General features: G+C 33.8%; 1 protein-coding gene across 4 annotated transcripts in view; it reads right to left on the bottom strand.

Moving 5' to 3' along the window:
- DPP10 (dipeptidyl peptidase like 10) overlaps positions 1-22989 on the bottom strand; it is a 1411130-nt gene that overhangs the window by 15613 nt on the left and 1372528 nt on the right. For all 4 annotated transcript variants that reach the window (XM_005572966.5, XM_065525407.2, XM_005572965.5 and 1 more), the window contains 2 exons: positions 13918-14112; positions 13182-13236 (listed from right to left, as the gene is read on the bottom strand). In XM_005572966.5, the coding sequence (XP_005573023.3) occupies positions 13182-13236; positions 13918-14112 (250 nt within the window). The remainder of the gene's footprint in view (positions 1-13181; positions 13237-13917; positions 14113-22989) is intronic.

The following is a 22989-nucleotide window of genomic DNA, read 5'->3' on the forward strand; positions in this document are numbered from 1 at the left end:
TTAAAAGTGTATAATTCTAATGTGATGAAGCAACAGAAATGAGATTTATCCTCCCACATGAAATGACTAAAAATATAGACAAAATATATGAAAGAGAAGTTTTTAAGACATTGGACATTGGGCGATGAAGGACATTGATCCCTGAATGATGAAAAACAAACACATCGATCCTAGGATTGTCACATCTTGCCACCTTGAAGAATGAAGTTGAGACATAGCAGAACTATCTGAAATGGAACATACAAAGAAATATGTGCTTCTTTAAAAAAAATTTAAAAGCATATTAGTAAGCTTTGGGCAACTTCAAGTAGCCCAATATACATCTATTTATATGAAATATAAATTTATATGAAATATAATTTATATGAAATATAGGAATATAATTTATATAAAATTATATGAATATAATAAGGCATATCACAATGAATATCACAATGAAATTCATTAAAATTAATCATAAAGAGAAATTATTAAAAGCATCTAGACAGAAGAGATGCATTGTACACAGAGGAACAAAGTTAAGAATGATGGCATATTCTTATTGAAAAAAAATGCAAACCAGAAGGTAATAAACAACTTTACAGTACAGAATAAGAAATGTCAACCTTAAATTTTTTGACCAGAAAATAATAAAATATTTAAAAGATTAAGGTGAAATAAAGACACATTAGAGCTGGAAGAATATATTACTTGCACACCTGGAGTAAAAGGTAATTTAAAGGATGTTCTTCAAGCAGAAGAAAAAGTGAGACCAGGTGAAATCTGTATCTACACAAAGAAACGATGAACACTGAAATTGGAAGTTACATGGGTAAATATATAAACATTTAAACACTGAATTTAAATTTGTTTAAAAATAACTCACTTTTAGGCTGGGTGCAGTGGCTCATGACTGTAATCCCAGCACTTTGGGAGGCCGACGCTGGTGGATCACCTGAGGTCAGGAGTTTGAGACCAGCCTGGCCAACACGGTGAAACCCCCATCTCTACTAATAATACAAAAATTAGCTAGGCGTGGTGGCCCACACCTGTAATCCCAGCTACTGGGGAGGCTGAGGCAGAAGAATCGCTTGAACTCGGGAGGTGGAGATTGTAATGAACCGAGATCACACCATTGCACTCCAACCTGGGCCACAGAGTGAAACTCTGTCTCAAAAAAATAAAATAAAATAAAAATAAAAATAACTGACTTTTAAAGGCAAAAATTATAACATTGTATTTTGGGATTTATAACACGTAGCATAAAATGTATGATAACTATGGCATAAAGGTTGGAAATAGAGAAACAGAAGTATACCACTGTAGAGCTCATACACACACACACACACACACACACACACACACACACACACAGTTGCCCTCCTCTGATATATCCCATTTCATATATATGTACATATATAAATATACATATATATGTATATATACACGTGTACATGGATATATATAATATGTATGTGTATATATGTACACATACATATATAAATACATACATAAATACTGGCCTGTTTACAGCTCATTACCTTGAAGAGGGAAGTAAAATAATAATATCACAGGAGGACAACTTTAAATAGTTAAAAATATACATTATAAGCAACAAAGGAAACATCAAAATAATGCAAAAACCAGTTATAATTAACAAATAACAAAGCAAATTTAATTATTTGTTTTGTTATTTTAATAATTAAATTTAATTATTAAAAATGCTCTTTTAATATAAAGCACACTAGACAAACTTTTAAAGAAACTGAAAGCGGAAGAAATGGAAAGTGTATGGCAAGATGATAGACCTTAATGCAACAATAACAATGATCATATTAAAAGTGAAAGAGCTAAATACATTATTTAAAATCTAGAGATTTAACATGCAGAGTCTGTCAGATTGAATGAAAAAGCAGGACCCAACTCTTTGCAGCCTATAAGAAACACACTTCAAATATAAATACATAGTACATAAATATAAATACATAAATACATAAAAAGAAAAATAATAGAGTAAGATTTATAACATGTTTACAATAATCAAAAGAAAGATGGAGTGGCCGTATTAATATCTGACAAAAAATATTTCAAAGGAAATAATATAACCAAAAATAAAATTGCCCAGGCTGGAGTGCAGTGGCACGATCTCTGCTCACTGTAACCTCCGCCTCCTGGGTTCAAGCAATTCTCCTGCCTTGGCCTCCCAAGTAGCTGGGATTACAGGTGCCTACCACCATGCCCAGATGATTTTTGTATTTTTAGTAGAGATGGGGTTTCACCATGTTGACCAGATTGGTCTTGAACTCCTGACCTCATGTAATCTGGCCACCTAAAGCGCTGGGATTACAGGCGTGAGCCACCATGCCCAGCCAAGAAGGTCATTTTTTAACAAAAAAGAGGTCAACTAATCAAGAGAAAATAATGATCCTAAGCATGTATGTATCTATACAATAAAAGAGTATGGAAATACATGAAGCCAAAACTGATAGAACTGAAAGTAGGAAAAGGCAAACAGACAATCATAGCCTTTAAATAAAAATGACAGGAAGTCGTTGTTTTGAACTAAGCTACTGAACTAAGCTCAACAGACCAGACTAAAAATCAAAATGGAGCCACTCATGCTGACTTTCCATGTCACCAAACCCAAACTGACTTGTTACTTGACCTTCCTAGAAAGCAGTAGTGAGAGGTTAACAGCCTAATTTCCCAAACAGGCCAGTTTCAATCAGCACGATAATGAAGTTTCCTCTGCTTTAATTCTAACAACAAAGTGTAACCTCAAGTGACCTGATGTTAGCCAGTTATTTTTCTACTGTTCCTGCTTTATAAGGAAAGTAACTTTGAAATGACCAATCTGCTTTTTATTTTTTGTTACTTCTTTCTTTAATTCTTTTCTATCTATAAAACCAGCCTCTTCTGCCCAGCTCATTGGGACACTTTTTCTATTTTATGGAATGAAGTGTTGCCCATTCTAGAACTGCAAATAAAGCAATTAAGATTTTTAGACTAAACTGTTGTAATTTTGCCTTATGGCATAGCCAAAGATTTCAACACCCTCTTTCATTAGCTGATAGAAAAAGTAGACAGAAAATCAGTAAAGAAACAAAAAGCTTGAATAATATATTCAATCAACTTGACTTCATTGATATGTATAGAACATTCTATGTGGTGAAACTGAGGTAAAGACTTTAAGAATAGGAAAGATTTGAATTGGAGTTTGAAAAAAGGATAAAGTTTGGATATCTAGAGGGAGAGGGAATTCCAAATTAAAGAAAGATTATGAAATAAGTTCAATTCAAATGTCTCTGCAACAAAAAATCAAATAAAACTGAACTACCTTGACAAAGCATACAGTCTGACTTAGAAATGAAAGCAGAAAACAAATGAATGTAATACATTACATACTGGTATAATAATTACAGGAAGCTACTAAAAAGTGTTCTATGAGTACACAGGAGGGAACAGTATTTGCTAGTGCGAGAGATTGAATGGATGGTTAATGTCAGGCCTCTGAGTCCAAGCCAAGCCATCGCATCTGCTGTGACTTGAACGTATATGCCCAGATGGCCTGAAGTAACTGAAGAATCACAAAAGAAGTGAAAATGCCCTGCCTCGCCTTAACCAATGATGTTCCACCACAAAAGTAGTGAAAATGCCCTGCCAGGCCTTAACCGATGATGTTCCACCACAAAAGAAGTGAAAATGGCCGGTCCTTGCCTTAAGTGATGACATTACCTTGTGAAAGTCCTTTTCCTGGCTCATCCTGGCTCAAAAAGCTCCCCCACTGAGCACCTTGTGACCCCCACTCCTGCCCACCAGAGAACAAACCCCCTTTGACTGTAATTTTCCTTTACCTACCTAAATCCTATAAAACAGCCCCAACCTTATCTCCCTTCGCTGACTCTCTTTTCGGACTCAGCCCGCCTGCACCCAGGTGATTAAAAAGCTTTGTTGCTCACACAAAGCCTGTTTGGTGGTCTCTTCACACGGATGCGCATGACAGTTAATGGAGGAAGGGACACCTGCATAGGGCTTAATAAGAGAATTCTAAAGCAATATGTAGGCTAGAGGCTGTTAGAAAAGAAGTAAAAAGGCATGAACAAAGATACTGAGGTAGAAAGGTAGAAGGCATGCTTATAATCAAAGAGATTTCAGTTAAACTATATTGCAGAAAGTGCAGTTGGAAAGAAAATAACAGTAAATACAATTGAAATATCATTAGGACCCATTTTACGTAATAGTTTCACCTTTTAGAATTTAGTGAATACTTGTGAAATATTGAAATAAAATTGCATGTAAAAAGACAAAACTTCACATCTATGCTTTTATACTGACTGAAGTTTGTCTCTTTTCTTTTCCTCTGGTATCCATGTAATAGGTTTAGAAGGTAATTAATTTAATGAATGCTTTCCTGGTGTTTACAGGACTAACATTTTAATACATAGAAAACAGGTAGTAGTATTGTCTAAAAAATATATATTGTTTGACCAAAGCATATTCTTAGAAATACTATCATTCTATTCTTTAATCACTTTACATCATTAGAGAACACTGATTAGAATGGATTAGAAAGATTTGGAACCAACCCAAATGTCCATCAATGATAGACTGGATAATGAAAATGTGGCATATACACACCATGGAATACTATGCTGCCATAAAAAAGAATGAGATCATGTTCTTGGCAGGGACATTGATGAAGCTGGAAGCCATCATTCTCAGCAAACTAACACAGGAACAGAAAACCAAACACTGCATGTTCTCATTCATAAGCAGGAGTTGAACAATGAGAACACCTGGACACAGGGAGGGGAAAATCACACACTGGGGCCTGTCATGGGGTGGGGAACAAGGGAAGGGAGAGCATTAGGACAAATACCTAATGCATGTGGGGCTTAAAACCTAGAAGATGGGTTGATAAGTGCAGCAAACCACCATGGCACATGTATACCTACGTAACAAACCTGCATATTCTGCATGTGTATCATGGTACTCAAAGTAAAATTTTAAAAAATTAAAAAATGAAAAGAATGTGCCTCACAGGCATCCCCAAATCCCAACTCCTTGTTAAACATTTCCATACTCAAAAACAAAAATTAAACTAAACAAATTATACACACAACAAAAACATTGAGCATTTTTTAAAATTTCATAATTTCAGCTTTATGGAGGTGTATATATATCAGTATGATATATCTCGGAATGTAAGTTTAGTTTTTGCTGGCAAAGTCCATAATAATGAATGAAATTATTTAGCTAGCTATCTAGATATAGATATATATCACCATAAAAACATGGTAAATCTTAGACAGAGAAAAAGCAGAACCTGGAAATTCATTCAAATATTAGTGAGTGTGAAGAAAAGAAGTTGCTAGAAATTGCAAATTCCTAGAACTAGAGCTGCCAATCATTTTTCCTTTCCTTGAGGGACTATTTCAAATGAATCACATCACTTTTTATATTGAGATTTAACTTAGCCTAGAATCTTACAAGGTAGACTTGTTTTAGCCTCATTGACGAGAACAACATATTTATGGCAGTTTATTTTCCAGCATTAGGTGAAAGAGATACTCCACTTGGTCCCTCAACTAAAGATTACCAAAGTAAAACCAACCAACCAACCGAACAAATAAAACACAAATATAAATTGGTGGCTTTAAAAAAAGGCACAACCCCAAACACTAAAAATCAAGCTCATAAATCCACAAAAGCCAAATATAAACTGAAAGCTGGAAACTTGAAAACTGAAGAAAGCATAAAACCAATGTTTTATTCACACGCTAAAGACTTTGATGTTTTGTTCTAATGGCTTCATTGGTGGATGGGGTAAACAAAATCCACAATGGGTCTAAAGGAGACCCTAAATAAATCTAGATCCCAAAAGCATTGTCTAAATATGATAAAAAATAAACATGCTGCATAAAACAGATTGGTGAAATGTTTTGTTTTTTATTCCTGTTATGAGCTTGCACTGAGCTAATAATAAATAATTAATCTTGACTAAAAATTTGAGCTGTAAGTCTACACTTGGATTTGTGGTCCCAATTCAGCATGCACAATTAAATATAAAACATAATACATAAATACAAAAGGAACAAAAGCATCAAAGAATTCCCATAGATAAAATTCCAAGAAAGATAAGCTCATCTATGAGTAAATAAATAGTACATAAGGAAAAGTATCACCATGACTGAGAGCCAGCAGAAAAAAGAGGCAAGAGAAACTGATGCTCAAAAATAAGAGATATTTGGTTAATACGATGTAAAATATCAGACAACGATGTTAAATATATCTTACAAAATACACATCAGCAAAGCAAGAGTTAAAATATAGCTAAACATTTTGATAGAAAGCTCAGTGAAACTTCTAGTTACAATTTTTTTTTTTAATTTAAGCAATGAATATAGAAAACCATTAGTCACACATGAAGAGAGAATTATTGGACTATAGAAGCAAGTATGACACAGAATTAAAGACTAAAAGGCACCAAGAAAAGTTTATAAAATAACCACGTTAAAGTGATATTTTTAACACATTTTTAATAAGAGTTTAAGGAGGATGAGAAGTTATGACAATATTCTAATAGAAAATTAATAATTTTCTAAAATTGACAAAGCACCAAAACATAGATTCAGAAAATCCAATACAACCTAAACATGGTCAATTAAAAAAATATCTATAACTGTGCACATGTTAGAAAAAACAGAACACCAAAGAAAATTATCTTTTAAAAATATGAAAGCTTCAATATTGCTTAGATGTCAGTTATCTTTAAGCCAGGTGATTTATAGATTCAATACAATCCACATAAGAAATCCCTATGGCATATTTTTCTTTAGAAATGATACAAAGTGATTCTAAAATTTATAAAGAAATGTAATATATCTAGATGAGCCAAAAGAACTTTGGAAAAGAAGACAGAAGAACTACCACTATTTGATTTTAAGATACTACTATCTGATGTTAAGATACGATGTAAGGATGAATTTTATGGTATGTCAATTATATCTCAATTAAAAATGATGAAAAGGGGAAGGAAGGAATAGGTTTGCAGTTGTGACGTGCTTTCTGTGATTTAGTAAGTTTTAATATGAAAGTGAAAGTTGCACAGTCTGAATGGTCAACAAATCAGTTATGTTAAAATATACCCATATGAAGCAATAAACACATGAAAAGGTGTCCAGTATTATTAGTTATCAGTAAACTACAAATGAAAATAAAATAAATCCCTCTATTCATCAATCGTGAATGATTTAAAGAGACTGATGATATTAAGTGTTGGCATAAATGTAGAACAAATGAAACTCTTCTACATGGTTCCTATAAAATAAAATACAAAATATGAGTACTGTCAAAAAAGTATGGAAATTCCTTATACAGATAAACATGGAATTACTATGTGACTTAACAATTCTACTCTTATGTATTTACAAAGAAATATGAAAATACATGTTTACACAAAACAAGCTTACAAATGTTTATAATAACTATATACAAAACGAAAAACAACACAAATGTTTATCCATAGGTGAATGGGTAAACAAATTATTTTATAAGTCATACAAGACAATTCTTCTCAGAAATATAATTGAACAAACAAAATTATATTTAGAAAAAAGAATGAAAGAGAAAAAATAATTCAAATAAATGGAAGACAGAAGAAAAATAATACGACAGATAATGGGCACATATAATGAAAACAGTAACATTTAAATTTGTCAGTAACTAGAAGAAATTTAAACGAATATAATCTTTGACTAAAACATGGAAATTGGCAAAAAGATAAAAACATATTTCTCTCTCTCTCTTTTTGTTTAAAGGGCATACCTCAATCATTAGGACAAGGACTGAAAATAATAAGATGGAAAGGCTGATATAAGCACATATCAATGAAAAAATGCTGTCATAGTAATTTTAATATAAAAATCATCTTTAATGCAAAAAATTAATAGAGATAAGCTTGGCCAATAAAAACAACAAAAGATTACGTTTATCCAGAAGATATAATGATTTTGTAGTTGCAGGACTTGAATAATAATAGCCTTAATATACACTTAGAAAAATTAACTTAATAAGGAGAACTTTATGAGTTCACATTATAAAGGGATATTTTAATGCACCTTTCTGAGGACATAGTGAAAATAAAAAGTTTATTATTTGAACATAAAAATGGATATGTTTGATTAAATGGACATACATGTAACACTAACATTTTTAGTCACACATGGAAGTTTTAAAAATGTAAACTGGTACAACCACTACGGAAAACAGTGTGGCGATTTCTTAAAGAACTAAAAGTAGAACTACCATTTGATCTAGCAATCCCACTATTGGGTATCTACCCAGAGGAAAAGAAGTCATTATATGAAAAAGATAATTGCATATACATGTTTATAGCAGTAAAATTCATAATTGCAAAAAATTTGGAACCAGCCCACATGCCCATCAATCAACAAGTGGATAAACAAATTGTGACACACACACACACACACACACACACACACACACACCCCATGGAATACTGTTCAGCCATAAAAAGGAACGAAACAATGGCATTCACATCAACCTGGATGGAATTGGAGAACATTATTCTAAGTGAAGTAAGTCAGGAATGGAAAACTAAACATAGTATATTCTCACTCATAAGTGAAAGCTAAGCTATGAGGATGCAAAAGCATAAGAATGATTCAATGGACTTTGGGGACTTGGGGGAAAGGGTGGGAGGTGAGTAAGGGATGAAAGACTACACATTGGGTACAATATACACTGCTTGGCTGATGGGTGCACCTAAATCTCAGAAACCACCACTAAATAACTTACTCACGTAACTAAACATCACCTAGTCCCCAAAACTCTGTTGAAATAAAAAAAAAAAATTAAAGAAAAAAAAATCAATTCACTAAACAAAAATTCCAGAACTCCAATAAGAAACTGATAGGCTCATAAAATGGCTAATCAGGATCGAGCAAAACAAAAAAATTAATTACACAAAATTAAACGATTGATAAAGATAAAAAATTATTCCCTTCATAACTCATAAGTCAATTGATATTTCAAAGTATTTTTGTTATCCTGATCAATTTTTTTGGCTACAGTTCAATTACAGTCAGTAAGTTATAGAAAAGTACCAAAAAATTATTTCATTCAATTTGAAATAAAAATAAGAACAGTTCAGAAGACATAGACTTATCCTGACAAAGAGATATTTACACTAAATGTTAATAAAAGTACTCTATATCTGTACTAGTGAAAAATACCCAAGACAGCATCTCAAAGGGATTTTTAATTTAAATGTTTGTATTTGAAAGGAAGAAAGAAAAATTAATAAGCTGGACATTCAACTTAATCATTCATGAATAAAATGGATGTAAAAAGTAGATGAAAAATAATGATGACAAGAATGTAAACTAGTAAAGTAAAAAACAAAGATAGAGAACAACCAAGCCAGGAAGTACAGTTCACTGAAAAACAAGAGAGGGATGGAGGGGAGACAAAAAGGGAGAGCAAGAACAATAAAGGAAAAATGTGAGTGCAAATGAGAGCAAGACTGTGCCCTCGCAAAACCAAGAAGGCACTAGTAAGTCATAATAGAAATTAAAATACGATATTACTGCCACAAGTGAAATGATTAAACATATAATAAGAGGATATTATGTATTACTGTTTGTGTATATTCTTGAAAAGTTATATAAGTGAAAAAATATTCTTTTCAAAGTACTAAAAGTGACTCCAGAAGAAATGAAACAAAATCTTAAGAGTCTTTTATTGGTTACATAAATTTAAAAACTAAATAATTTTTTTAATCCCACAAAGAAAGCAATGGGTCCAAATGTCTTTATAGTCTAGTTCCAATTTTAAACAAATTTTTCCACGCAATCAGTATAGCAAGAACATTGTTTTCCAACCCATTTTATGAGTTTAGCATAACCTAATTTGAATCTGAAATCAGTATATTTCAAGAAAAATAATCACCAGGTCTACTGAATCTTAAGATAAACAGTGTTTTTTTATATGCTGAGAAAGTCAACTTTTAATTTATAACTCAGTCACCGATATGCATATTTGTTGATTGACCTGAATTTTTTTTTTCTTTTTAAGATGAAGTCATTCATATTTTTTCTTGTTTGTATCCTATGTCACTGTTTTAGTTTTCCAGAGTCATTTGTTCTGAGGCACATCAAGTATACAAAGACGATTTGGGGAAAAAGATTTTGAACTTATAAATGTGAAGTCTAGAGTGTTATTATTCCATGGTTTCTAGGCTCAGCTTCTAATTTCTCAGTGGCTGTGGAAGATCCTCTATCATCTCTGCCCAGTCTTCCTCTCATTCTTATTGCCTATTATTCTTCTAATAAAAGTCAACTACTTCATTTCATGTTCTCCACACACACTCCCCTTACTGACACTGTGCATTTGCATGAGACTCTTCCTTCCCCTCTACCTGCTGATCACAACCCAGCTCATGTTGCCGTTTTCCATGAGGCATTTTACAACTCTTTGAATCTTCTCTAAATTGCCATGCATGTTTGTAAAAGCATATTTGGTCCTTTATGCTTATTTAGGTGTACAGTAAGTAGAGCATTGAAATACATAAGCCCCAAACCATTTGTAAATTCTTACATATATCAGGACTGTTAAGGAGTAAAATGTTCCCTCCCTACTGCATGTACTTTTTTGTTTGTGTTAAAAACATATAACATAAAATTTACTCTATTAACCACTTTTAAACACACAGTTTTGTAGTGTCAGGTATATATTTGTTTCTGTGAAACGGATTTCCAGAACTTTTTCATCTTGCAAGTATGAAACTCGACAAAAATTCCAAGAACTCTAATAAGAAATTGATGAGCTCATAAAATGGCTAATCACTAAATGAGAGCACCTTGCTGTCCTTTGCACTCAAATTCTTCCTTTATTGCTCTTGCTCTCCCTTTTTGTCTCCCTTCTATCCCTCTCTTTTTTTTTTTTTTTTTTTCAGTGAATTGCATTTTCTGGCTTGGTTGTTCCCTATTTATCTTTGTCTTTTACTTTACTAGTTTACATTCTTGCCGTTATTATATATCCATCATATATCCATTAAAAAACAACTTCCCTTTTTCCTCTCCCCTCAAACCCTAGCAACCACCATTTCACTCTTCGTTTTCATGAACTCAACCACTCTAGATATCTCATTTAATAAGTAGAATTTTACAGTATTTGTCCTTCTGTGACTGGCTATCTTCACCTCGCACAATGTCCCTAAGGCTTAACAGTGCTGCAGTCTGAGACAGGATTTCGTTTTACTTTTTAATATGTCTAGGGTTTCCATTTCTTTGGAATGATCACTTTCTTAGATGTTTTCCTTTAAAAAAAAAAAACACGAAAAACAAATCTTTACTACTAGGGATGCACTTTCAGTTATTTACTTGTTTGTGTTATGCTGGAGGAGCAATGCTCACAAAATATTTTTACTTATCTGTTGAATATTGCTGACAACAAGCGTAGAATACTGCAAAGGCATGATACACTGCAGATGTCTGAAGTGGAGAGGGGATGGTCGTGATTTGCACTGATTTGTATTTTACTCATTTAAGTGGATTTTTTGCACCCACCTGTCAGTGTGTACCACCAAAATTTAAGCCCCAATTAAAGTTACCAGTTATTTTATATCATGGATCTCTAGGTTACTTAAGAATAGTAGAAAATATCATATGTTTAAATACATGAACACCAAGAATTTGCTTTATTTGTAAACTAAAATAGTTCAAGGTCTTCCTTTTCCTTTCATCATTTTACCTTTATAATACATTGTCCACTGATCTGTTAAACTCATAGGCTGGGCACGGTGGCTCACACCTGCAATCCCAAGCACTTTGGGAGGCCGAGGTGGGCGGATCACGAGGTCAAGAAATCAAGACCATCTGGCCAACATAGTGAAACACTGTCTCTAATAAAAATACAAAAATTAGCTGGGCATGGTGGCGCATGCTTGTAGCTGGGCATGGTGGCACGTGCTTGTAGCTACTCAGTTGGCTGAGGTAGGAGAATCACTTGAACCCGGGAGGCGGAGGTTGCAGTGAGCCCTGTTTGCGCCACTGCACTCCAGCCTGGCAACAGAGCGAGACTCCATCTCAAAAAAACAAAACAAAAATAAAAAACAAGCTCAATAAATATCTACATGAGGTTTATTTTTCCACTGTCAAAATAATGTTGAACCTGCCACAACAGTTACTACAATAAGTAAATATCGTGCAGAGAGCACAGATGACGTAATTATGCAAACTGGTCATTTCTCATTTCTCAGCCTGTGTCTGTTTTCCTAAGATTGCGATACTTGCTAGTTTTTTTTTTTTCCCCCCTATGGAGAATGTTCTGCTTCAAGAGATTTATTTGACCAGCTTCCATTTGTTATTTAGGTATAGATTTAAATATAACCTCATCAGAGAGGCCTAAATTGACCACTCAATCTAATGACACTGGCCTTTTCTATAGTTACCTTTCATGTATCAGTTTTTCTTTATTTTTCTTATGAGGCTTATTACTATATGAAACTGTTTTTCATTTACCTCTTTACTGTTCCCCTCTCTGGAACACAAGCTTAATGAAAACAAAGCCCCCTTTTGTCCTGTTGTTGTTCTACTTCTAACACCAGGTGCCAACTAACTGCCCAATAAATAGTTATTGAATTAATAAATGACTGACTGTATATAATATTACTTATGCTATTACATTTTTAAAGGATAATACGGAGGAATCATCATATAATGAAGCATGCAATTACATATGTATACATACAAACAATGCATACATGTAATTACATATGTATACATACAAACAACACATATACAAAAGATTTGTTTTTCGTGTTTTTTTTTAAAGGAAAACATCTAAGAAAGTGATCATTCCAAATAATGATAATAATAATATAATTCATAATAATATAATGAAGCATGTAATTACATACATACATACAAACAATACATATATGTGTACATATACATGCTTCATTATATTATGTATTTCATATATACGATATTCAGACTCTGGAATCCACTTCCTCTGCCATCAAATCTTGCTACAGTGAGGTTTTCCATGTTAGTAAGTATGAATCCCAGTCAATATGGAACTTATCTGTAACCAACTGGCCTCCTGTGAATATGTAATAGGATAGATAGATACACAGATATACTTAGAAAGGTAGATTCAGCATTTCTACTATTTACCTTTCCAAAAATGCTTAATCTTTTGGAGTCAATATAAGGCAGTTTCAGCAAAAATCTGCAATGAAAAAGAAAAACAATAGTTGTCTCTTTGTAAGTTAAATGTGTATATAAATGTATACTTGGCATGCATACATCCAAAACAATAGCTAATGACTAGAAATGTTTCACTAACTGTAGCTCTATTCATGTATAAGGGTCATATACTCCCAAATCTTGCTACTCAAAGTGATGGTCTAGTAGTTTGGTATCACCTGAAAGCTTGTTATAAACGCAGAAGCCTGGGCCCCATTCCATTCCTACTGAATCAATGTCTACATCTGAACCATATCATATCTGGTTTCTGTGTGCTATTATAAAGAACCCACTAACTTTCTTAGGTCACACATTCATGCCAGGGTGGTAATGGTATCTGTGAAACTTCAAGAATTGTGATTAACTGAGGATATAACAGACATTGTGGAATACTATAAACAAATAATATAGTGGTATAATTAAAATGTATCCTACTTTCATAAATCCAAAGTAAATTTTAATTCCAGAGGGGAAATATGAGAATTATTTTATTATACCACTAAGGGTGACAGGTACTTGAAAAAAATGAAATAGGCTTTAGGATTACCTTACAACATTGCTCAGTCACCAAAATAGAAGCCTTGAGTCAGGGTCAGTAATATTATATGTATATACCTAGACTCTGTTATTATAGAAAACAGAAGAAAAATGTGCACCCACTTACTTCACAGCTGTTATTTGGTCCTTTACTTCTACCGAACCTAATCTTCGATGAATCTCCTGCAAAATTTTCAGACCCTGGAATCCACTTCCTCTGCCATCAAATCTTGCTACAATGACGTTATCCATGTCAATGAGTACGGAATCCCAGTCAATACGGAACTTATCTGTAACCAACTGGCCTCCTGGTTCTTCATCCCTGCAAATACCAACATATTGGACCAAAACAAGAGCAACTGAAAATCTGGTAGAAATTTTAGCTTTCATATTCACTAGTTAAGTAATGGGAAAGAACTGTGCTGGCTATTAACATTTCTGTTAATTCTTGATGATAAACCTGAAGGTAAAAATACAATTTTACAAAGGAAAATCCTTTGTAATTGTATTTTCCTCTGTAAAATTGTATTTTCCTCTGTAAAATTGTAATTGAAAAGTTCCCTGAATAAAATGAAAGTATGACTTAACACTGTAGTAGAAATTAGTTTAGCTCATTTCTCAATGGGGAAAAATGAAGAAAAATGGATGGTACTTTCCCAAAGGCATTTTTAAAGAATGAATGTCAAGTTGGTAGACAGGTCTATCTTTATTGGATTTCTTCCAGAGTGTTTTAGAAATGTCTTGCAAATGGCTTCCAAGGGCTGAAGGGCCTGATAGCAGAACCAATTATGAAATAATTGATAATAATTTAACAGAAAATATACAACCATAAATAACGTTAAACTAAAAAGAAAACTACATTAGTATTTCCTGAATTGTTTTGTTTGTGTGTTTTTGTGGTGGAATTCTCACTGAGGAAAATTTAAACAAGCAGTGAGAAAAATTCTTTTTTTATCACTAAAGTTGACAGCAAGAAGCATAGACATATATGTTTGAAAAATTTGAAAGCTAGAAGGAAAAAAAGACACACAAATAATAAAGCATGAATGTTCTTTCCAGAGGGAAAAGAAGGTACAATTTTAAAATGTCAGCTTAACAATTTTTATTAGTTTATTTTCTAGAATACAGTAAAAGTAAAAAAAAAATCAAACTCTGATACAATCACAGAGAGTGTCAAAGTTCATACCTAGGTATAGTTCCAACAGGCAGTTGTGCGTGTGTAGATATGAAGAGCATTCAAACATCCAACTCTAAAAGGATCTCCACTGTTAGTTGGGTAACCTGTGAGAAATTCCTACCCTACTCACTCTTCAAGGTAAAAACACCAAACTCTCCTGCCTTCCTCTTTTAAGAGCATGTAAATGTTTAACATTTACAGGTAAATTTATAAACATGTAAATATTTATTTAGAAGCCCCAATACACAAACCATATCCAATAACAAGATTTTAGGTTATTAGATTCACTACAGCAAATAAACGTCTCAGCAACAAATGAAACCAAGCAGATACAGGGGTTGTGTGGGACTAGTAAGTTACATGAAGAAGTAAGGAGAGAATCAGACAAAACACAGAGCAACTGAAAATTATTAAAGGCTATTGGGAGCTGAATTGTGTTCCCCAAAATTTATATGTTGAATTCCTAACTCCCAGTCACTTAGATTTGACTATATTTGGAGATATATCCTTTAAAAAGGTAACTAAGTTAAAATGAAACCATAAGGGTGGGCCCCAATCCAATCTGACTGGTGCCCATTAAAGAAGAGGACATTTAGACACACAACAGACCCCAGAGGTGCACAGTGGGACTACCATATGAAGAGGTGCAAAGAGGGTGGTTGTCTGCAACTCTAGGAGAGCCCTCAGAAGTAACCAATCCAGCTGGCACATTGATCTTTGATTTCTAGCCTTCAGAGCTGTCAGAAAATTAATTTCCATTGTTTAAGATACCCAGTCAGTGATATTTGATATGTAGTTATGGTGGTCCTAGCGAACTAACGTAAATGCCTTCTGTGGTCTAAGCACTTAAGATCCATTATGTCATGCACTCTATATTTCCAAAATTTAATAAACCTTTTGGGAGTAAGTTTTCTGTTATGTGGATTATGAGATGTATTATAAAGAAACACCATAAATAAACTGTGCCATAGAAATTAATGAATCACAACTCTCCTCCGTTTTTTTCTAAATCACTCATTCAATGGTGATCTTCAGTGATTAAATAGAAATATGCCTTGTCTTTCCATAGTGTTTGCAACCTAGATATTTTTTTCTTTTCTCTTATATTTTCTTTTAAAATGTATTTAGTTTATGCAACCTTGGCTCTTGTTCAGATCATTTGAAATTTGTTACTACCCATGTCCCCACGCTCTAACCTAGAAGTCTAATGTCTTTATTCAGAAGTAAGCCTGGAATTGCTGTTTTTGTTTGTTTGTTTGTTTGTTTTTTCAGTTGCCCAGTTGATCCTGATAGAGCTTGTGTAACATTTGAGAACTAGCAGGAATCATTATGCCTAGCACAATTTCTAGTATGCGTAGGACACAGCCAATGCTTGTTGAAGTAGACCTTTTCAGGGAAAACAGACTCAGATGAAGTTTAAAATTGAAACGACTTAAAAAGTCTTGAGTTTACATAAAGACACTGTATTTTGAAGCTTGTGGATTTATTGCAAATATTTTGACTCACAAAGAACAGGTACCAAAGATTAACTTCACCTTTGAATACTAAGCTGACTAAAAATAACAAGGTTGAATCCCAACTTCACTATGAACATAGGCAAAAATAACTGAAACCCTAGGACTCAGTCTGTGTCTATAATAATGGAAAACACTATCCTGTTTCCCTCAAAGACATCCTGTAAGCATTAATGGCATAAGGTATTTGAAAATACTTTATGAAGTATAATGAACAAAACCATGATTAGATTTATAGGACGATAAAAACTGTTTTTTACTATTCTACCTGAAGTTAATTTTGCTTATGTTGAGCATATCTCTTTAGAGTTACAGTTAAAAATGGAGAACTACGTAAAGAATTTTGGCTACTTGTACAATACTTAAATGCACAATATCTATGGCTAAAGCATAATTGCTGTGTAGTATGAGCTATTATGTCAGAGGTACTCCCATTTTCTAGTTGGACCAATGAAATTTAAAGCCTTACAAGGATATTAAAAAAATTAAATATTAAAAAAATGCAATCAACAGACCCTTGGAGATCATCAGCAGAGTGTCACTAACTTTTTTTTTTTTTTTTTTTTTTTTTTTTTTTGAGACGGAGTCTCACGCTGTTGCCCAGGCTGGAGTGCAGTGGCGCGATCTCGGCTCACTGCAAGCTCCGCCTCCCGGGTTCCCGCCATTCTCCTGCCTCAGCCTCCTGAGTAGCTGGGACTACAGGCGCCCGCCACCGCGCCCGGCTAATTTTTTGTATTTTTAGTAGAGACGGGGTTTCACTGTAGTCTCGATCTCCTGACCTTGTGATCCGCCCGCCTCGGCCTCCCAAAGTGCTGGGATTACAGGCTTGAGCCACCGCGCCCGGCCTGAGTGTCACTAACTTTTAAGGCAGGATTGCTCACCTTTAAACTCTGGCAGCAGCGCTAAAGCAATGTAAAATGTTTTGTTTATTTAAAAGATATAACTTTCCAATTTATATATGACACATTGCCTTGCTCACAGCGATTTTAGAAATTCACAACTAAGTTATGTTTAGTTAAAATGTGACATTTTATGGTAGGCAAATACATTATTATAAGATACAGTTTAAAATAAGGTATAGTTTACAGACTCAAAATTAGTAAATGGCTACAAATTTTTTAAAACAAAACCTTCAATCCTTTACTTATTATTGCAACACCCATGGAAGAAAACTACAATTGCACTCTTTTGCTCTCTTCTCTAAATTGCCATTTTAAACTTTAACCTAGTCTTTCCAAGTTTTAAATGTTAGACTACGAAGTGGTATCAATTCATTATGAACCAAAGATTTTGAACCCATTTCAGTGATCTAATTGGGTGTTGTTTCTTTCTCTTTGGTGCACAGTATAGGCGTATCTATTTCAACATACATTTAAAAGAACATGGATTATCATGCTAATCATTGACATTATAAGGAACAAACCAGGCATGTGCAGGAAAATGAGGGGCATTAGTTGTTTACAAAGTGTTGAGCAGAAAAGACTAGACTTACAAATAAAGCTAAGCAAAGAATATTCAGTAAAGTAGGAATAGCAAAACATTTGGTGCTAGGGATGACCACAGAGGATGTACTACAGACAAATCATCTATCTTGTAATAAATGGGTACCATGACTCATGTGTGTATTGGCTGTGCAAGATTGCTGAGCTCCAATTGATTTAGTTATTTTTGTTTCTTTCTGAGTGTCTGCCTGATTTTCCTTCTACACAATTTTGCTTTTTTATCTGTCTCAGAAATCTTTGGAGATTCACAGCAGGAAGGGTGTTTCAAGGTTGAGAGTAGGGACATACAACTTTGTTGAAATTTGCGGTGAAAAGAACAATTCCATCTGTTTTAAGCAGTGAAAAGGTCATAGCAATATGAAACTTGTCTATTTCTTAACACAAGCAGCAGAATCAAATTAAGACTGCAAACTTTTCTTAGAAGTTAAGGTCTTTGAGGGCAGAATCCTCATCTATTTCAACACCTTCAACACTGAATGTGTCTGTTTGGATGAGTTCACAATATAATAAAATATAGAAAAAAGGGAATAAAACAAACAATACTCAACAGATTTTTAAAAAGACAGAACAAGCCACCTCTTCATGACATAACAAAATAATATACCAAAACTGGATTAAAGTGTAGAGATTTGTTCAAACTACATGTTTGATCAGGTTCACAAGGTGTTTCAATTAAATTCTAAAAAGAGGATTGAATTTATATTTGGAAGACTAAGGTTTTAGTCCTTGCTGAGGTACCTTGAGCAATTAATTGCTCTTTTTATTTCTATTTATTATTTTCCTTGTTAAGTAATATTTGGTGGTAAATAGTTAAGATCACAAATTATCAGGGCAGCACATTTTTAAAAGCACTTATCCTTTTCAGTAAAGCTTTGGTTATAATAAAAAGAAGGAAGAATATTATTCAATGAGAGGACTTCCCATGACCAGTCAAAAGCATGGCAGAATTTGTCAGCTGCTTATCCATGTCGAATGGGACAGTGGAAAGAAGGGACATAGAGATAAGTGCTTTCTAGTCATCTCAGTTCATCGCTCTTTCTAGGCCTACAACAAGTTCACTCAGTTGCACGAGTACCTGTTTGAGAACTAGAATCCTTGAGAACCAAGGGTTGCAATTTTATTGTAGGTATTATGAATTTAAAAAGAATGTGAAAGGAGGGGTAAAGAACAGAATAAAAATCAAGGTAAGGAAAAGGAAACAACATGCAAAGAACAATATTGCCTTATATTCTGAAGCATAATCAATTATCAATGCTTCAATTTTATTCTTCATGACAATTCATTTCAGGTAGAATATTAGATTAACATAGGATAGTAGCTTTAAACAATATTTGCCTTGGTTTAATTAAAAATTTACTTTATAGAGACTTATAATCCGTGATGATTTAGTTGCAGCATATCTAAAGTATAATGAAGCTTGCCCTCTTTCAAGCAGTATGTACACAGAGATCCACATATTGGCTAAGGGCCTCTTGGGCCAATTACTTCTATTTATCTCTTCATTATTTTTAAATTTCTTCTCATAGATGGATTTTCCTACATGAAGAATGGCTGAATGAATTTTCTCATACACTGTATTTACTTCATCATGTAAGGAATTACATTATTTTTTTTCCTACCAGAGAACTGTTTCTTGTCCACATTCCCATCTTCTTCCATTAGGGATATTGTTAATATAATCTTCAAATACCTCACCCTGGTTTATTTACAGTGTAACTTTTGGTTGAATTTTTTTTTTTATGAGTCATAACCAGGAAAGCATTTGATATGATCAAGGTTGTTCATACCGCTACCAAGACCCCATCTTCACCTGATAATGTATAGAAAATTCTGTTCATAAATTAAATTCTCAAATTGTATTTATCTCCAAATCACTTGTACTCATCTGTTTTCATTCTCAGACTTTTGCCCATTGTCAAACCTTTAGAAAAATTACCTGCATTAATGACCTAGACCTTATAAGGAAGTAAGCATGTCACTGTGAAAAGGTACAGGTGATATGGGGATCAAATCAAACTGAGTTGAGCCCAAATCCAGTGGCTTTAGACACCTACGCCTAAGTTTGCTTTTAATTTGGTATACAGGGTGATAATAGCATCTAGCCAGTAGAGTTATGGCAGGGATTAAATGAGATTCTATATGTAGCTTTGTAAAGTGCCTGGTCCTTGGTGTAGGTGTTCAATATTATTAACCTAGTTCTGGATAACACTTTGGGACTCGATCTTTCACCTTCCATTCCTCTTTTAGAAGCTGAGCCACCCAAATCTGTCTATATCTATGCAACTCTGCATCAATAATTCCTGACTTTTAAAAAGTCAGGAAACAACAGGTGCTGGAGAGGATGTGGAGAAATAGGAACACTTTTACACTGTTGGTGGGATTGTAAACTAGTTCAACCATTATGGAAAACAGTATGGCGATTCCTCAAGGATCTAGAACTAGATGTACCATATGATCCAGCCATCCCATTGCTGGGTATATACTCAAAGGATTATAAATCATGCTGCTATAAAGACACATGCACACGTATGTTTATTGCGGCACTATTCACAATAGCAAAGACTTGGAATCAACCCAAATGTCCATCAGTGACAGACTGTATTAAGAAAATGTGGCACATATACACCATGGAATACTATGCAGCCATCAAAAAGGATGAGTTTGTGTCCTTTGTAGGGACATGGATGCAGCTGGAAACCATCATTCTTAGCAAACTATCGCAAGAACAGAAAACCAAACACCGCATGTTCTCACTCATAGGTGGGAACTGAACAATGAGATCACTTGGACTCGGGAAGGGGAGCATCACACACCGGGGCCTATCATGGCGGGGGGGGAGGGATTGCATTGGGAGTTATACCTGATGTAAATGACGAGTTGAGGGGTGCTGACGAGTTGATGGGTGCAGCACAGCAACATGGCACAAGTATACATATGTAACAAACCTGCACGTTATGCACATGTACCCTAGAACTTAAAGTATAATAATAATAATAAATAAATAAATAAATTTAAATTAAAAAAACAAAAAACAAAAAACAACAACAACAAAAAACACTTAAAGGAAAATATTTGTCAAGGACTTGGAGAACTCAAACCCTGAATTCAGTAATTCCACTTCTGGTATGTACATAAAGGAAATAAAACGAGCAAGACTGTTAAAAATAATAATAATAATAATAATAATAATAATAATTCCTGTGCTCTTATTCAAGAACATAGTTTCTCAGGGAAGGTGGTTTTATATCATCAAAGTGTTCCTGACCTCTAGTCTATTTGCACAAATACACACAATTTTAAAATCTCTTTATTATTCTGATAGTTTTTACGTCACATAACCAAATCTTTGCTGACTTGAATTATAGTTATATAGCCATACAAATGGAAAAGCAAAATTGTGCCTTTCACACATGTATATGATGCTCAGCATGTATCTCTTGAACAAGTGTCTGTCACTTTTGCAATTTTATTAGCCATATGTTAAAGGTATCTATGACCTTCATCATAATTAGATTAGTAACACTGCTTTTAAATTGCTAAAATCCCGAGGGCCTCTGAACTCAGTTGTAGTTTGATTTTAAATAAAAAATTCTTAAGTATTTTCACTTTTTCATATGTGGGTCTGTTCAGTACATTTTAGCGTCATTAATATTGTTGTCTGTGACTTCAGATAAACCTGAAATTTGATGTTTTTCCTCAACCAGAATTTTTTGTGTTTTTAAAGGATTTTTTTAAAACATATATTTGATGTTTTAATTTTTTTTTTTTTTCCTTGATCTCCATGTTTGTGTGTTTTGCATTAATAAAATGAAATCCTTTTTCTGGATCTCTTCCCTTGCCTTCCTCCTACTTCTCCCCTTTTTCTCTCTTCTATTTTTAATGAAATAGTTTTCCTCATGTCATGATCAACTATTATTGGCCAAAGGCACTCTTCCGTGTCTTGAATGGAATTTGATACTATCTTGCTCTTTATCTTGAATGAAAGCCAGAGATTGTCTCCTTAGCCTGATGCAAAAGCTGCATAATGACCATCATGAGAGTAATGAAGAAAAAGCAGAGTCCAATTGTTTAAATGAAGTTATTTGTACTATAGTACAAATCCAAAAAAATGAAAGGTTGATTGTTATACAAGTGGAAACACTGAACAGCATGGATATTAATGAGCCAGCTCTAAAACTCAAAAATGGACTGTTAGCATTATCCACACAAAATTAACTTCAGGATAAACATCTTAGACAGCACATGAAAATATTAGAATAGAACCAATAGAAAAGGACCTCAGGGACATCTCCCAGCCAGAAATTGTTCAATATAATGGAAGGAATTGTCTAATCTCCTAATCATCTTTGCTGTCAAAGTCTTACTACGTTAATTCCTATCCTTTGGCCAGTTTCCATTTGAGATAATTTCTAACAGTGTGGGTGAGTAAGTAGAAAGGGAAGAGGCTTTGATGATCTTTTCTTTCAGTTGCTGGGAATAGCTATATCATCACAGAGCTAGGATAGCATTTGATCTATTCTCTTGCATTTAGAAAGGGTCATACTTAAATTATTCATGGTTAAAAGAAAGCTTAGCACATTTTATAAATACACCAAAGGCAGAAGAATTTATCTCATTTTTCATGTGCACATAACTGCAATGTGACTCTCCTATGCAGTAAGTCTGCTTTGGATATGATCATGGAAAATATTCTACATGCTGACTTCAGGAACAGGGGGTGGGGGGGGCAATTTAGTTAAAAAAATAGAACAAAGTGCGTATCTTTAAAAAAGAAGCAGGTGGCAACCTGTACAACAAACTTAGATTTCTCTATTTTTTCAAGGAGAGGGCAATTCAGCATGGGAATGTAGTGAGTACGGTACTGAGGCTGACAATACGTGGACTATATATCGAGGAATACATACCTGCGCAACGGATTGATAATACAGGAATGGATGCTAATTATTAACTTTCAACCTGTATTTCATCCTTGGTAGGGCGTCATGACACTTTCAGTAATGATGGTG

This window comes from Macaca fascicularis, chromosome 12, assembly GCF_037993035.2.
Source record: "Macaca fascicularis isolate 582-1 chromosome 12, T2T-MFA8v1.1".
Lineage (NCBI taxonomy): Eukaryota > Metazoa > Chordata > Mammalia > Primates > Cercopithecidae > Macaca > Macaca fascicularis.